This window comes from Lampetra fluviatilis, chromosome 7, assembly GCF_964198595.1.
Source record: "Lampetra fluviatilis chromosome 7, kcLamFluv1.1, whole genome shotgun sequence".
Taxonomy (NCBI): Eukaryota; Metazoa; Chordata; class Hyperoartia; order Petromyzontiformes; family Petromyzontidae; genus Lampetra; species Lampetra fluviatilis.
Genome location: NC_136281.1, coordinates 11,650,508 through 11,667,431, shown reverse-complemented (window position 1 = coordinate 11,667,431; position 16,924 = coordinate 11,650,508). Strand labels below are relative to the sequence as shown.

The 16,924-nt window shown below is 47.8% G+C and overlaps 2 protein-coding genes across 6 annotated transcripts; both read right to left on the bottom strand.

The window, feature by feature from the left end:
* Window positions 1–641: 641 nt before the first annotated feature.
* LOC144933287 (dual specificity phosphatase 29-like) lies at window positions 642–2,775 on the bottom strand. The gene is made up of 3 exons (XM_078857980.1): window positions 2,609–2,775; window positions 1,087–1,307; window positions 642–877 (listed from the first exon to the last, which is right to left on the bottom strand). The coding sequence occupies exons 1-3, from the start codon at window positions 2,773–2,775 to the stop codon at window positions 642–644; spliced, it is 624 nt and encodes a 207-aa protein (XP_078714106.1).
* A 2,785-nt stretch (window positions 2,776–5,560) lies between these two features.
* LOC144933576 (uncharacterized) lies at window positions 5,561–16,686 on the bottom strand. Of its 5 annotated transcripts, none has more exons than XM_078858505.1 (9): window positions 16,437–16,686; window positions 14,267–14,444; window positions 13,392–13,490; window positions 11,777–13,030; window positions 11,228–11,392; window positions 10,612–10,743; window positions 9,919–9,999; window positions 8,492–9,436; window positions 5,561–7,211 (listed from the first exon to the last, which is right to left on the bottom strand). In XM_078858505.1, the coding sequence occupies exons 2-9, from the start codon at window positions 14,379–14,381 to the stop codon at window positions 5,995–5,997; spliced, it is 4,008 nt and encodes a 1,335-aa protein (XP_078714631.1). In that variant the 5' UTR covers window positions 14,382–14,444; window positions 16,437–16,686; the 3' UTR covers window positions 5,561–5,994. The 5 variants fall into 5 exon arrangements, with proteins under 5 accessions (XP_078714631.1, XP_078714634.1, XP_078714632.1 ...); XM_078858508.1 differs by having other exon boundaries at window positions 11,777–13,027; XM_078858506.1 differs by having other exon boundaries at window positions 16,531–16,686.
* Between the last annotated feature and the right edge of the window lie 238 nt (window positions 16,687–16,924).

Genomic DNA, 16,924 nt, shown 5'->3' with positions numbered 1-16,924 from the left:
GTGATGGTTGTGCCCAGAAACCACAGGCGACACACAACTGGAGCTCACAGAAAGGCTCAACATACACACACAATAACGTATTGTCAGATTAGGCTTTACAGTTGGAATTAAACCAAACAAATGCATATTTACATGAACAAAATCACAGCGAGTCCACAAATTAAAAGTGCTATTCCTTCACTTATTTTCTATCTGTGGGCCCCTCACCGATATCCATTCAACAGCATTCCAGGTGAGGAGTCCCACGGCTCAGTGGAATTTGTCTGTGAGGCTTGCACGATCCACCAACCCCCGAGCACTGCGCACAGGCCTGTATCACTCAACCGCAGACTATTACCCAGATCTTCAGCTAGCCCTATGAATTAATTCACCCCTGAGCCACAGATTCATGCTGATCTCCACGACTTTAACAAAGGATATCAGCAGTGATGAAATAATGTCTGAAATTACAATTAGAAGCCCCACGAGAGAAAGACAGCTCCGAGCCAGGATCTTGATAGTTTTGCATCGGTGCCATTAAACTGAATTCACGAATTCTACGCTGAACCATGGGGATTGAATGCAGGATCTCAATAGTACTGGCGGATTGTTCTCGCTGAACTTTCTGTGTTGGGAAACTGCTCTTATACCACAATCTCGAGCTAAATCCCGAGCGATTCCCCATGTGACACGGAGTCAGGCTGTCGACGTTGGCACAGCAGTTCCCGGTCCAGGTCGATCAGCTGGCGGAGGAAGCCGTCGTTGGGGAAGATGGAGCGGTGGGCGAGCAGGGCACGCACGGCAGCGCGGAGGCGAAGGCCCACGCGCAGCATGAGGTAGGCGAGGACGAGGGACGCCGAGCGGCTGCGGCCCATCACGCAGTGGACGAGCACGCGACCTGGCGAGAGACGCACGCGGTGCAGTGAGCAGTGAATCACGCAGTGCACGAGCATGCGACCTGGCGAGAGACATACGCGGTGCAGTGAGCAGTGAATCGCTCAGTGGACGAGCACTCGCGTTTGAATACGAGACGCACAGCGCAGAGGATAACGATGGAAATATGCGATGGTGACATTTTGGCAACATCCGAAACTTTTTGCATTTCACCGTGCGCTTGTAGAGCTGCGTGGATGAAGTCCGATGCTGGCACCAGGTGAGGACGCATATCGTAGCTGGGGAAGTCATCGGCGGGCAGGCCCAGGTAGGCGACATCACCCACACGTGCGTAATACTCGGGCCCCACGGCCGGGCAGCCAGAGCCATGCGCCGCATTCAGGACGTGCGTGAAGCCCATGGAGCCGAGGCGCCGCAGGTCGTGAGCTGCATTCCTGAGTCACGGATTGGGTGTATCAACGAATGAGCTTGGTTTTAATGGAACTGTCGTACTGGTACCGGGCCGAGTTTGAGAACTCTCTGTCCGCATGGCGGCCCACTTTGGTGGTGCAGATCTCGATTCGTTTTTCTCGAGGGCTGGATTCAGAAGTATTGTGACACCCGATTCAACTGAACCAACCTCGCAACGAGTCGTGATCTCAAGGGGTTACCCCAGCACAGAGATGCGCCATGTCACTCACTCTACGGCGTCGCAACTTCTCAGACATATTTGAACATTACATAGTCATACATTTGAATAAAAATTATTAATGTAAAAAGCCAAACCTAGCACATTCACACCTCCGATTAGCACGGTTGGCTATGTACGGTGCAAAAGAAGTTCAACATACATTCACGCACTTAACGTTGTTTAAAAATAATGTTTTTTATTTAAAACATCTGGGACACACGGCTGCAGTCGGGAGACAGGAGTAGCAGGCCAAGCTCACAAAGCCTCATTGGCATATCGAATACGGAGACTGACTCTTGGCATTTCCTGGATCAGCAGAACATGATTATGAGCTGTCCCCATTTATCTTGAAACATCTGGCCGTGCATTGTCGCAAAGAGAATCCTGAAACGGGGCTCAACAGGCTGGAGTTCAGTCATACACTGAATGAGGCTGAAATAAATGAAAACTCCGAAGCCTGGCCATCAATGCAGTACAAGCTGAGACACAGCGCACCTCTCTGCAGTCTGGCCAAAACCAGAGGTGGTGGGCGTGTCCCTGGCTAAGACTGCCCAGTGGGGTGGAGCTACGTGGCAGTGGAGACCGATCCTGCAGAGGGACTACCTCTAAGTGAATTCTTCAAACGGGGACTACAACTTTGGTGATAATTCATCCAGTTAATGCTACACGCCTGTCACACAAGCTTTGGGCTCACAGAGTCCGGCACAAGGCACGGCTCGGATGCGCCAGTGGAAAATGTGTTAGGAAGGTGGAATCGTCTCGTTAACCGAGGCGAGCTTCCACATGCTCGCAATTTCAGCAGTTGCCACAATCGTGGTTGTTTATTCACGTATGCAACTGTAGTGTTGCGCTATTCCACCAGATGACCCTTTAATGGCCATAGTTAGTGTAATTACCAAGCAGGTGGATATTCGTGCACTTTAATAACCTGGGAATTGATCCGTGTTTTGACAATAAAAACAGTGTTTTTTTTGTGGTCCGAGACATTGCCACGTTGCACCCACAGTGGACATGGGACTGTTGAATGCCCTACTTTGGGACCAAGCCATGCGCTTTGCTCCTTACTCATTGCCAATGTAGACATCAGGAAACACCTCGTCCATGTGTTCGTATCGAGCGCCTCCTGAGCGCAGCAGCTTCTTAAGCTCAACCATGCTCGGCGGATCTGCGCCTTCTTCATCTTCCTCTTCATGACGAAGCATGACACCACCCATCCCCGTCTTCCTTGCCATGTCTGCGGTTATGATAACTGTAGTTATTTTTCAAGTTACAGGACGTGAGAATCAAATGAGATATCTACACCAATAAGCAAGGGGGTGGGGTGCTTATCTTTTTATGACCCCAAGCCAACGGTGAAAATTCTAGAATCCTTAGCAATATTTTATAGAAAAAGTTCCGACTTCCCACAAAGTGGGACTTTTTATTTCATCCTCCCATGGGATGAAGAGTTTAGTTTATTCCACAACCTGGATTTTAAATTAAAAAACCTTCCATTTGCAAGCCATGTGGTCTAACCACTGTTCCACCTCGACAGATTAAGGAAAGCATGTTGTTGACTACCCAATAATCACAAGAAGACGTTTTAAAGGTTGCTAGGAAGTTGGGCAAAAACTGCCCCCGAACTACACAGCATGTGCCATCACCTGGCACTCCATTTCCCCTTCCGCTGCCAAGACCCTTATCCATGCCTTCGCCATATTTCCCATTGACTATTTTAACATCATCTACAGCTACACCAAATACATCGTCGAAACATTTCAATGATCCTGAATGCTGCTGCCAAACTTCTCTCTTCTGCCTTTGGAATGGGACCATAATATCAAATCCTCAGAACTCTCTTACAGCAATGTTCTTCCATAATTTATATGGACATGCTCCTGCCATCTACTCCTACCTCACTTTGTTTTCCTCCTTATAACCTCTGCTCCACTCACAAAAGCCATCTGTCAGTATTTTTAGTGAAACCAATTTATTACTACCAGGTAATGCCCACTGAGCGAGATAGCTCATTTTCAGAAGGGACCTGGTCACGAATAATAGCTCAACGAAGCGGCTTATCGTGTGGAAATTTACAGCGGCCAAACACTCGAAACGCATATTTCTAAATGTGGAGGGAATCACCGGAGGACCGGGGGAAACATCCACGCGACTACGGGAAGAACATGCAAACTTCAAATGTACAGGCGTCGGGGTCGAACCCACAAACTCCTATATACCAGGCGAGGTAGTTAGCATCTCGCCACCATGGAGCCGATAAGGTTAACACTTTTCTGCCCGTCTCGTCGTCTGTATGCCAACTCCTTCCTCCGTTTAAAGTTATGGTTGAAAACTTTCCTTTTTTCCTCTGCCTATGATTATTGATTCCACTTACAGTACCCTATTCATTTTACATATACTTGAATGTAGGATTATTAGCCCCCTGTACATATCCCTAAGCCACAGATCTCCTCGTGCAAAATTCAAGGACTAATTCAGGTGCGGCCAGATTTTACTGTGTTTGGAGAAAATGTGCCAATGTTCATCATTACAATTGGACAAATCTAAAAGTCATTGTGTTTGGGCAAAGTGTGCATTTGGCACTAAACACAATCTCCAGAAACAAAAGGAAAGTCACATGACTGGCCAGGTGGAGTGTAATGACAGAAACACCACGCACACACACACACACACTTGCATTCATAAGTATACACCAGCTCCAGCGAGAGGCACAAGAACTGGATGGCATTAAGTAAGACAGGAATAATACTCAGAACTACCGTTGAATCAATTCCACCATATGCACCAATATCGTCACCATAATAAGCACCGCTACAATTACACAAAGTTCTCATTACACACAAAGTGCTTCCCACAAATGAACCACAATGCCTTGCTGATCTCAAGGAGCATAAACCATCACGCGAACTCCGGTCATCCTCGCAGCGGCTTCTGGCTAATCATCGAACAAAGACGGTCACTGGAATGCGCGCTTTCTGATGCGCTTCTGCGGCCGTTTGGAATGCTCTTTCTTCCTGATATTAGGAAGCCACTGAAGCGATGCACTTTTAAATATAGATTGAAAACTCATTTCTTTATAACTGCAGTTTGTGTTTAGTTTGTTGTCCTTCCCCCGCACCTCCGATTAGCACGGTTGGCTACGTATGGTGCGAAAGAAGTTATACATACAATAAATACCACGACCATCACCACCACTACCATGATTATACGTGTGGTTTTATTAATGTAATTCTTGACAGGGGTGGTGGCGGCAGCGGGGACCTGGTCCTCCTTCTTTCCCCTACCCACTCACAAACATGGACACAATATAAGTATACACAAAGATCACCCGTGCAACCTGCACACGCTGTTGGGGCAAGTGCTTTTAGTGAGCACCTCAAGCCAGCACGGCGAACCTTTAAGGGGTTTTTGTGGCTAACGCCACGTCTGGCTGCACGTTTACCCAGTGCTGATGTTTACACACCACACCCCGGACTCATGCAAGGCTGATTCGACCTACACACATGCATATAAACACATGAAAACAATGGTTGACCCGAAGAGCACATGCAAAGTCTGCATGGAACTCACCCCACAGCCGACACCAGCCTCTGCAAGATTACAAAGTCGGGCAATAACTGGACCAAGTCTGTGCCTAAATTAGCCTGGCTGGCATAGGCCAACTACATAAATAAACCCACACAGTACAGTGCCAATAAAGGACATGCAAATTAAGGTCGATGTTAGGTCATTAGAGCCAGTGCTTTTAGATGCGATCTCATCACCAATTCCTTCTGCTCGATCCCAGTTGTTGCAATGTCAACAAAGTTTCCAATTAGAACTCGCGCCATGAATTCTGGCACCTTATGTGAGAATGGCCACTGAAAAATGTAATCACGTGACTTTTCAAGTCCCTTCAACAGCCTCTTAATCACACTGACAGTCTGTATTTGCCTTGCAGTGTTTTTCACCTGACAATTAAACTAAACGTTTTATTTAGAGTTTGTGTATGCCAAATTAAAGCAACAAACCAAATTAATATTGTTTATTTCACTCATTAATGAGTGCCAAGACCATCAACTTGGTACCCTTGAGAAACTGGTTTAGCCACAAGGCAGAACAATTTGGCAGAAAAAGGCCACCGCAAGTAAACAAAAACAAACACACACACACACACAGCACTGTCCTGCTCAAATACACGCATCTGGGAAACAGTATTCCTGATGAACATGTTGCTTTATTTTTTGGTAGCAAGGTAAGTTCTGGTCTATACATTTTATTACCCACAGTCCACCAGCATATTAATTGTTTTCCATGTTGTTGCACTGCACGTGTTTGTGTTGCATATGTTTAGTGTATCAAGATAAGAGACTTCTCTCTATGGTTATCACTCAAATACCAAGCCAGGCATACGCAGGCTTTTTCCTTGAAGTAGACGAGCCTGATCTGGTGTCAAAGTTGCTGGGAGAAGTCCATTACGTGTGATCTGGGTGTGAGAAAAGCTCCTCTTCTTCAGAACGTGCCATATGTTCAGGCACTACCACCTCACCCTGCCTCTCTACTATTGCAAAACAGCTGCCCCTCGCATGTAAGCGCCGATGTTTCGCCAGAGTCTTCGACGCCCGGAACCTCTTCCCGCACTCGTCGCACGGGTACGGCCGCTCCCCCGTGTGCGTGCGCCGGTGCACGGCCAGACTGCGCGACTGCCTGAAACTCCTCCCGCACTCCGCGCACACGTACGGCCGCTCGCCGCTGTGGGTCAGCAGGTGCCGCTTCATGGCAGAGCGCTGCGAGAAGCGGCGCCCGCACTGCGCGCAGGCGTGGCCACGCTCCCCCGTGTGCGTCAGTCCGTGTTCCTTGAGGGCGCCCTTCGTCTTGAAGCCCTTGCCGCACGCGTCGCACTCGAAGGGACGCTCGCCCGTGTGCTTGCGCTCGTGGGTCCTGAGCAGCGCCGCGTTGGAGAAGCCTTTGCCGCAGAAGCCGCACTCGAGGCGCCAGCCGCCGGTGTGGGTTCTCCGGTGAGCGGCCAGCCCGGTCGCGCGCGCAAAGCTCTTGCCGCACTCCTCGCACACGAAGGCCTGTGTCGTGCTGTGCGTCGCTGCGTGGCTGCCGAGGGTGCTTCTCTGCGCGAAGGCCTTCCCGCACACCGCGCACACGTACGGCCTCTCACCGGTATGCGTCCTCTCATGAATCTTCAGCACAGATGGGATCATGAAGCCTTTCCCACAATGGCTGCATTTTAAAGGCCATTCCCCAATGTGGATTCTCAATTGAGAGACGAGGCTCGATTTTATCCCCAATTCCTTTGCACATGCCAACATCTTTTTCCCCCTATCACTCTTCTTGTGACTCTCAGGCAACTCCTTACCATGAGCCTCAAAGGAGGGTGAACTCGTCATCAAGTGGCTTTTCCGATGCCAGGCCAGGTTACGAGGCCTCTTCAAGTCTCTTCTGAATGTCTCACATGTACACAAATGCCTGTCAGTGCACCTCCTCTGTAGGTGGCCTGAGAATGCAAAATTCCCCGTGCACTTAACACACTTTTGAGTCTTCCCTTTGCAACCTCCAGATGACCCAGCTAACTCACTTTGGAAGGACAATGAAGAGGAGTCTATGGAGACCATCTCCCCAGCATCCGCCTTTTCAGTCTCTTCAATATATGACCTTTCTGCAAAAGCACGAGGTGCAGAACCTGCCACGTGGAAAGAGAGGGAAAGCCATAGGCTAAATTAATATACACCAAAACTTTTCCCATTGCGGGTTTTTCCATCGCGGATTTGACTATTCGCGGAAAATGTATTGAGGTACACTTCGCCAATCACGCCCCTGTCACTTGACCATTCACGGCTGTCTGCGAGATTCCTGTGCGCATCGTAACTGTGCCACTCGAGATGATGCTGCCACGGAAGAACACACACGCCGTCTTGTCTCCATCTCGTCTCCCGCGCAGCCCATTGCGGGTCCCAGTTCACGTGCTTCCAGCATCCAGTAAGGCAGTGGGGGTTGAGCCGCACAATTTTTCTTACTTTATCAGTGCCCTTAGTTATTTTGCAGTGGCCCCTAAAATAAAATTAAGTGGTCGTGAATATAGTGAAAAGAAGCAGCGGCAGGTGATGTCTCTGAGAAAGTTGAATTACTAGAGCAACTTGTGAAAGGTGAGTGATGCATAATTAACCATGTTATTTTCAGATTTACTTTTAGGTATACGTGTATAGCGCAGTACACTGTATTATGTTTCACATTCTATACATTTACTGTACGAGTTACACTAACACTATAGAAAATCTTAATCATATATTACGTTCGGTTTCATGTTTAGGTTAATATAGGGCAAAGTAAAATAAAGGAGGGGTGGGTGTCGTATTACAAACGGTGAACCAAATCCTAGTTTTCCCATTTGCCTGAGTTTGTGGATCACAGATTTGCCGATTGCAGCTAATTCCAGAACATAACCCATGCCACGATGGGCAAGGGTTGCGTGTATAACTAAGACGGATGCTAGGTGCGCAAGCCAGCATGGGTAAGATTCTCCCACTAATTTTTTCTTATTTTTGCAGCAGCGATCAGATGACATTGAGACACAGCTGTGTTAGTTAGATGCAGGAAACAAAGGGTTCACTGAGAAAGCCCAAGTATTTCAATGAATAAAACAGAACGTTCTGCATAGATGGGTTCATGAACAGACCTGATGTGCTACTATCTGCTGGCCACTTTGCAGCCCAGCGGATTCATAAGTCTCACATCACAATGACGAGTGCTTGTTCCACCAAACCTTGCCTCCAAATTGCTGGATTATAAGTGTACGCCACTATGCCTGGCAAATCCACTGCAATTGTGCAACTCCGTGTTCAACCGACTTACCTTGCAAGAAGTGACATGTCGGACTTGGGAGACACGTCTTGTCAAACCCAATGCAGTTTTATTAAGGAATTAAATTTAGATGCTTACATTGTGTGTGTGAAACTAACATACCATTGTTTCCATTCCCCGAACAAATATTGGTCTTGACCAGCAACTGCGCACTCTGCTGCCCTGCCTCTCCAATTGAGAACTCTTCAGGCTCAATGTAAGATCCTCCAGCCTCAGGAGCCACTCCTGCATCCTGTTGCACCTCTTCAGGTCTGAAGCTGTTTTTTCCAGCCCACAAGTCCTCTTCTACAGTTGACGCTTGTTCCAAATCTTTAAAGTCTTTAGATGCCGTACCAGCTCCTCCTGTTTGGGGATCTCCTGCAGACAGCTCTGCCTGCACGTTTTCCATCTCTCCAGCTATGAGGCAATGTTGTTCAGCCTGGCAGTCCTTCAAAGGTACTAGAGCTTTTTGGAAGTCCTGCACCTCTCGAGACTCTATGGCTACTTCTTCGGTATAGAGATATAGTGGAGCTGGCTCTGTCTGCGAGTTCTCCGTATTATTAGTAGTATAGAAGACTTCTCCAGCATGGGGGTCCTTTACTTCAGCTTTATCTTCTTTGACATTCTCCATTTCTCCGTAACCTACAGCATCTTCAGCCTTGCGATGCATCTCTAGGGTCAGCTGTGCCTGTGAGATATCCATCTCCTCAGATCTTAAGCAGGTTTCACCAGCCTGAAGATGTTCCATGGGAAATGGATCTTCTTTCGAGCCCTCTGTGTGTACAAACTCCACAACGTCCTCTCCTGCATGGACATATTTTACAAGTGCAGTCCCTGTCACCACGTTCTCAGTCTCTCCAGACATTGTACAATCATCTTCGGTTGCCTCAAAAGCTTTTGCTGGATGAGTTTCTTGCGGAAGGTCTTTCTGTAAGCCTTGTACCTCTGTGGACCCCATTCCAACTACATCAGCATCGAGGTTCTCTTCTGGAGCCAGGCTTTCTTGTGACTCCTCCACCTGCTCGTAGCTCAAGGTGCCTCCTATATCCGGGACGTTCTCTCCTGAACCTGTAGAAGCAAGCGCAGTACACTCAGATTACCGTGGATCATGGTAGAAGTGTACAAGAAAGTGAAAACTTTCCGATTTTACACGATCCTCCATATACGTGTGCCTTTATTATCTATCCTCACTGTACTGTCTGCCCTGTGCTCTCTTCCCTCACAGGAAAAGAGATCCGAAAGACGCCGTGACCATCTGCCATGGTCCCACAATTCCCACCTCACTCTCACACAAGAGCCAATGTCACAGCTCCATCTCCATGGTTGTCATTCTCTTGGGCACGTTTGCTCTTTTGGATACAATTCTGTCACCAATCTCATTCGTTGACCATCATCTCTTCCAGCTAATGTGGTTTGCCCAAGGTAACTTATTTTTTCTTAAGTCAAAATTATATCTCTAAATAATGGGTGTGATGTATAGGTAATAAAATAAGTAGCAAAAACAACACAAGGTTGTCTTAAGTTTGAAAATAAAACTCAACACAACGCACCTCCACCTGGGACTTCTATTTCCACCTCGGTACACATCTCATACGCTTTGCTTCCCTCCTCCGCCGCCACGAACCGCTCCTCTGTAGAACCACAGAGATCACCACTACAGGGATGGTGCCCGTCTTGTGCCGTGACACACACACAGGAACATTTACCGTAAAGTGGCATTGACTATATGACAGCAATGGTGCTACGGTAGGTGCACTTTAGTCAGGCCGCATGGAGAGGTGAAGGCTTGAGAATGGAAGTCATGGGACGTAATATATTTTGGAGCTTAAAATACCAGTGACTGGCATATCCACACTCTTAACTAGAATGAGACAAAAATAAATGCAGCTTTAATATTGCCCTACTGGACAGGCAGTACCTTGTAATAAAACTATAGCCATAATTGTCGAGCATCTGTGAGCTTCTTACACAATCCGGGCCAGCCTAAACACCATTAACACTCCCAAAACTCAAGTAAAATTTTTTTATCAATAACAAAATTCCAAACTCACGTCGGACAGCCCGCACACAGAGCCCGGGTACACATTAATAAAATGACACCCAGATCTCCCTTGCAAAAGAGACGATGTTTCATGAGTCTCAGTGGGTTTAGTTAATCTCCTGGTTTAATAAATGACACATACAAACAAAAGCTGTGTGTTGTTTGTGTTACTTTATCATTTTAAAAGACAAAACCACCTTACCTGCAGTCCTATTCTCCACCAACAGTTGCAGGCCATCCCAGGTCTCCTGAACATTGCCATTCCCGGACTGCAAGACAAACATCACCTGCTGGCCCACAACAGGGCTCTCTACGTGCTGCCCACCCACGAGGCCTGCCATCCGAACAGACATCCGAATGAGCCATCCATCATTATACATGTCTGTGGTTTGCAAAGGGTGTTTTGCCTAACGCATACAATAATTTATCATGATCAAGACATCATCATAGTTAAAGCCGTTCATGCCACCGCACCTCGCCAACGTTTTCCACCCTCCATCAGATCCCACAGCTGCTGCAGTCATCTGTCCAGACAGTATCCTAACAACTCCTCTTAGATTTTCACCTTGGTCTTTTGATTCATGAGACCACTCCAATGTCTGTCTCGGTAATCGGCCCTCCTTCATCGTCCACATGTCCCACCCAGCATGGCCGTTTTTGCCTAATCATATCGACACAACTTACTTCCCATGATCTCATCTGGACATCTGCACTGCTTATCCTGTCTGGTCTCCACACCAAGATCATGACACTTCTTATAGGTAAATGGTTACAGCCACTGCTTTGTAAGAAGTGCAACTTGTGCAGCACAACCTCACCGTGGCTGTCTGGGTCTCCCATAATCAGCCACGTCTGCTGTCCATGCGGCGCTGCGCTCTCCTGGAGGAGCTCAGGCACAGACGACACAACCGCCACTTTTCCTTCTTCACACGCTCTGCTCTCCTGCAATATCAACATCTCTCCCTTCTCATCCCCTCCAGCCTCTGTAGATGAGAGACAGAATCATACCCCATTGCCAAGTTTCACAGAGGCACCTACAATCGTGAAATTCCTACTTGCAGTGCAATACAATTTCACAAGATCAAGCACTATCTAGGACTGAGTCTGGGTGAACGCCATGCGTAAACAGTTGTCATAGACCGATGTGGGGCTACGTTATCAGCATGGGGCAGTGCAGAAAAATCCAGTGTAGTACTGTATTATGGTCCAATATATGTTTTCTGCAACTGCACCAGTCAGCACTGACCAGCATTATCAAGTGTTGTAAAATAATTATAATTCCCAAAATCAGCATGGGATGGTAATCAACCAGCAGTGGAATGATAAAAATGGCTGTATATGTATGTGCACACATTATAAGCACTCACCACCGTGCTTCAGCATGTGCTTCTTCAGTGAGGCAGCCCTGGTGAATGACTCATGGCAGAATTGACACGCATGCTTCTTTGATGTAACCTCCATTATTTCTGGCCTGATGCCTCCCCTCGCATGTACGCGTCGATGTTTCGCCAGAGTCTTCGACGCACGAAACCTTTTCCCGCACTCGGCGCACGGGTACGGCCGCTCCCCCGTGTGTGTGCGCCGGTGCACGGCCAGACTGCGCGACTGCCTGAAACTCCTCCCGCACTCCGTGCACACGTATGGCCGCTCGCCGCTGTGGGTCAGCAGGTGCCGCTTCATGGCAGAGCGCTGCGAGAAGCGGCGCCCGCACTGCGCGCAGGCGTGGCCACGCTCCCCCGTGTGCGTCAGTCCGTGTTCCTTGAGGGCGCCCTTCGTCTTGAAGCCCTTGCCGCACGCGTCACACTCGAAGGGACGCTCGCCCGTGTGCTTGCGCTCGTGGGTCCTGAGCAGCGCCGCGTTGGAGAAGCCTTTGCCGCAGAAGCCGCACTCGAGGCGCCAGCCGCCCGTGTGGGTTCTCCGGTGAGCGGCCAGCCCGGTCGCGCGCGCAAAACTCTTGCCACACTCCTCGCACACGAAGGCCTGCGTCGCGCTGTGTGTCGCCGCGTGGCTGCCGAGGGTGCTTCTCTGCGCGAAGGCCTTCCCACACACTGTGCAGACATACGGCCTCTCACCTGTGTGTGTGCGTTCGTGGGCTTTCAACTGCGCAACTTTTAAGAAGGCCTTTCCGCATGCCTCGCACAGGCACGGGCGGCTCTGCGCATTGTGGATCCGGGCCCCATGCCCCGACAGAGCTTCCGTAGTCTTGAAACGTTTCCCGCACTCCACGCATTCGTGTGGCCGGGTTTGGGAGTGGGTGGCGCGATGGCACGCCAGCCCACACGTGCTAGAAAACACTTTGCCACATTCCGCACAACCGTGTGGGTGTTGCTGTACGGGCGGGCGACGTGTCCCACATGCGGCGTGCACACGCCGGCGGTGCTGCGTGAGGCTCCAAGCGAGGACAAACGACTTCCCGCACTCGTGGCAGCCGTGTGGGCGCTCGCTGCTGTGCTCCCTCTTGGCGTGACAGCGCAGAGCCTGCTTTTGGAGGTAGCTCTTGCCACAGAGCTCACAATGGAAGGGCCGGTCGCGGGCATGTGTGAGCTGGTGTGCAGCCAGGAGGGCATCCGTCTCGTAGTGACGGCCACACCGAGGACAAGCGTGCAACTTCTCAACAGCTTCTGCAGATGACAGTGAGAGTGGCCTATATGGCTTAAAACTATTTAAAATATGATAAACATGGGTTGATGAATCACAAATATGAGTGGGATTTCCAAACAAAAACGGACTGTGAGGTGGCAGTGCGAATACAGTACAACATTCTCCTAAAAACACAAGAGAATTGGATGAATACAAGTATTTTTTTACACCGATCTAGCATTGGCCTCAAATGATCTAAACTCAAATGTTTTTTTTAATGTCACATACAAATGCACAAATTAATTAGATGATATTTCTAACATGTTCCATTAAATTAAGAGTATACTCAAAGGATATATATTTTTTCTTGCAAGAGAGAAGTGACAGTGATCACCACCTCACCTGTGTGCATTATTTTCTCATGTTTCTTCAGCTTGTAGTCGCTCAGGTAAACTTTGCCACACAATGCACATACATGGTGCCGTCTTCTTTCCATGCAAGCTGAGGGCAAAGGATGAACATGTAAAACAAATTTAACCATGTGCTTTTAGCAGCCTACTGTAATCCTAAGTGCACTTTTCTGGGTTAGGCTGAAACCCTGAAAATACCCGCAGCAGTGCTTGGCAAAAGCTTGGCAGAACGAAAGCTCAAAACGCAGCCCAACCCGGAAACCTGCATATGGAACACAAAACTCAAGTTACAAGACTAAAGGGACAATGAGAGGTGTGCGTGTAGGTAGGTAGATTGAATTCTTAACCAGGCAAGAGATCAACCTCTTGTGCTTGAGGTGTCCAAGTGAATTCAGGGGTAAATACAATGTCAGAGCACTGGAAATTATAATCAAACTGAGCTATCAGCATCATTTTTATTCGGAACTTTCAAAGTGAACAGTACATCACTTTGTGTCAAAGAGCCTCTGTGACCAAACATGAAATCCATTCAGATGCATTTTATATACACTAGCCCTCCTTGCCCAATACCCTGCAAAGAACGCAGCGTCCTTCCGTATTCAAAAACCTACATGTTTAATCATCAGAACTCGAAAAATAAAATAAAAATCCACATTTAGCATAACGCTCTATTGCACAGTTATTTGTGACTTAGTCCTGCCAATTAGCTCACTACACTACAGAACCTGCAAACAAAACAGGCGGCAGAAAACTCGGTTTCCGTTTTGGGTTCTGTATGTTGACTCAGAGCACTGACAACTGATTCAAAACTGAATCATCATGGTGAGTGACCGTCTGAGTGACTTTGTATATGCGATTGAGACTCACCAATGTCACCAGCGTCAATACAGATTCCTCCTCCTACATCTGTCCGAGACTGTTCACCCTCTCCTGGGCTTGAGGTTCTTCCTGTGGATGGTGGCTCTGAATCGTTGGCATCCATTTATCTCGATGAGCCTCAATTCAACTTTGCAGTTTAGCTTCCAAAGCTTTCAATCATTCTTACCTGGGGAATCCAAAAAGTAAGACATTAGCACTGATAATCAGGCACGGTTCGTCCACTTGGGGCGTTGGGGCACTGCTCCACCAGGCAGCTGGAGATGAGAAATCATTTTTCTAATAAAAATACTTTTCAATAAAAATTGTTTTTACATGATTCTTTCAACGTGGATTTCCTAATGAAGATAACATTTTAAGTTATTCATTTTAGAAACCGCTGCAACACCACGGTCTGATTTGTGCCTCGGGGAGGTCTCGGGCGGCTGTGAAGGCGTCCGAGTGAGATATAACCCTTCATTCATTGCGATTAGCTTAGCATTTTAGCCACGCATTTTGAGACCCAGTCAGGGCCGTGAAAAAGGCGCCCATGGCTGTAATTACTATGTCACAATGCTAGGTTGCGCGGCCTACCTGCTCGAGGAAACGACAGCGATGGCAGAAGGTCCAGCAAACGAAGAATTAGCAACGAACACTGCGGAGTCACTTCTAAATATTCCATTTGAAAGGATGACTATGCAGGAGAAGTCAAGCAACTGGGTCCTGATGAACCGACTTCAGGGTCATGGGGACAGAATTTGAGTGCTTTGTTGTTTTGTTTCATACTATTCATAAATGTTTACCGTTGTAGATAAGACAATTATATTACTTTCACGCGAAGACCAATAACATGACGAGGTTTTTCTTAATTAGAACAGCATATTTTCAGAGGACACTCACAACAACCCCATATAGTTGAAATGTCACGAGCCGCTAATGCTGATAATGCTCTTTGAGTGATGGTACAAACGTATGAAAATATTTCACATGGAATATCCCTTGAGATAGAACAAACGTTTGCAAGGTTGCCCAGTGTCCAGTGACACATACATAGCAAACGAAAATATTTACATTCGAAGACTTATACAGTTTGCATTTATATGTAGTTATGTTAATGATGTATTGCATTTCTCGTCAAATTACTCAATCTTTAATTACCTGTACTGAGAAATATATACGAATGGATAACAGACAAACTCAGTCTCCATTATCAAGTGTGTTTAAAATAAGTGTATTAGTCCTGTGATTAAGCTTTATTCAAGTGCTATTATACCCCCACTGCTGCACAGTAAACATTGATTCACGGGCAAATGAGTGAATGGGCTCACGAGTGATTCAATTACATTAACAATGAGCATTAGATGTATTGACTCGCCTGAACAATACACGACTATGCCCAACGACTGGGTACAACCCGCACTTCCCGACAAGCGCGTTTGGCTACGTGCGGTGCGAAAGAAGTTCAACGTACAGTTCTCGTTCTCAATGCATTTTAAATTGCTTAACATTTTGGCACACGTAAACATCTTGTATTCCCCAAAAAATTAATAATAAAAAGATACGAGAACACCAAAATATAGACATCACCTGAGCACTCAAGCTCCAATTAAGTCCAGGGAACAATGATACCGATAATTAGATTTTATACAGCGTTGTGTATGCAAATGAGTAAATGGACGAATAACCATGATTTTATGCACGGAATAAATCAATGAATGGTTGAGGTGATGGGTGACTTTATGAATACTGAACGTACATTCGTGCATGACCTCGGGTTGCCACCTGTCCCGAGTCATACCCGAACAGTTCGGCAATTGTAATTATGTTCGGGTGGCAGGAGTTGTTTAGTGCCAATATCTGGTAACGGTAATGTTTCACTTTATCACAGTAGCCTGCGCAGTTTTTTTATAGATACAGGCTGAGATACATGCGAATATGACGTGGAAAATGTTGAAACCCTTAGCACGAACGGATAAAATGCATCGCTGGGAGCGAACTGCCCGATGTCTCAATCAATGCACTAGCGAATAGGTGAACGAATTAACGTACGAATAGGTTACATTTGTAACTACGTGAATGAGTTAATGAACGAATGAGACATTGCATGAATGAGTGAATGCACGAACAGGGAGGAGGGGAGGTGGGGATGAGCGAGGCAGTTGCGGCCTACTGTGCCTCTCACCCGCGGTGATGGCCCAAGGAGCCCGGCTTGCATCCCACACGCGCCCCGTCGCGTTTATTATAATCTTACACGTTCAATTATTATTACTATTCACCTTATATCTTTACCTATACAACTCGATTATCGCCACTGAAAAACTTCATCTCGGCGGCGTAACAGCGGCGCTGCTTGTCCGGCCCAGAGGTGCACCGCGCGACGCAGAGGCTTGTGGGAAACGCGGCCAGACCCGGCACGTGTTACCCCGGCAACGTCGGGGTCAACGTCGGGTCAACGTTGGGACAAATTCGGGCCCAACGTTCCACGTTGACTAGGACGGTGTGGGTGGCCGATGTTGTTCTACGTGTGTATGGGTGTTGAACTTCGTTTTTCACCGCATGTGGGGAGGTAGGGGCTGGGTGGTTAGGGTGGGGCTGGGTGGTTAGGGTGGGGCTGGGTGGGGGGTGGGGCTGGGTGGGGAGGGGCTGGTCACCCCGTAGTGCCCTTATAAA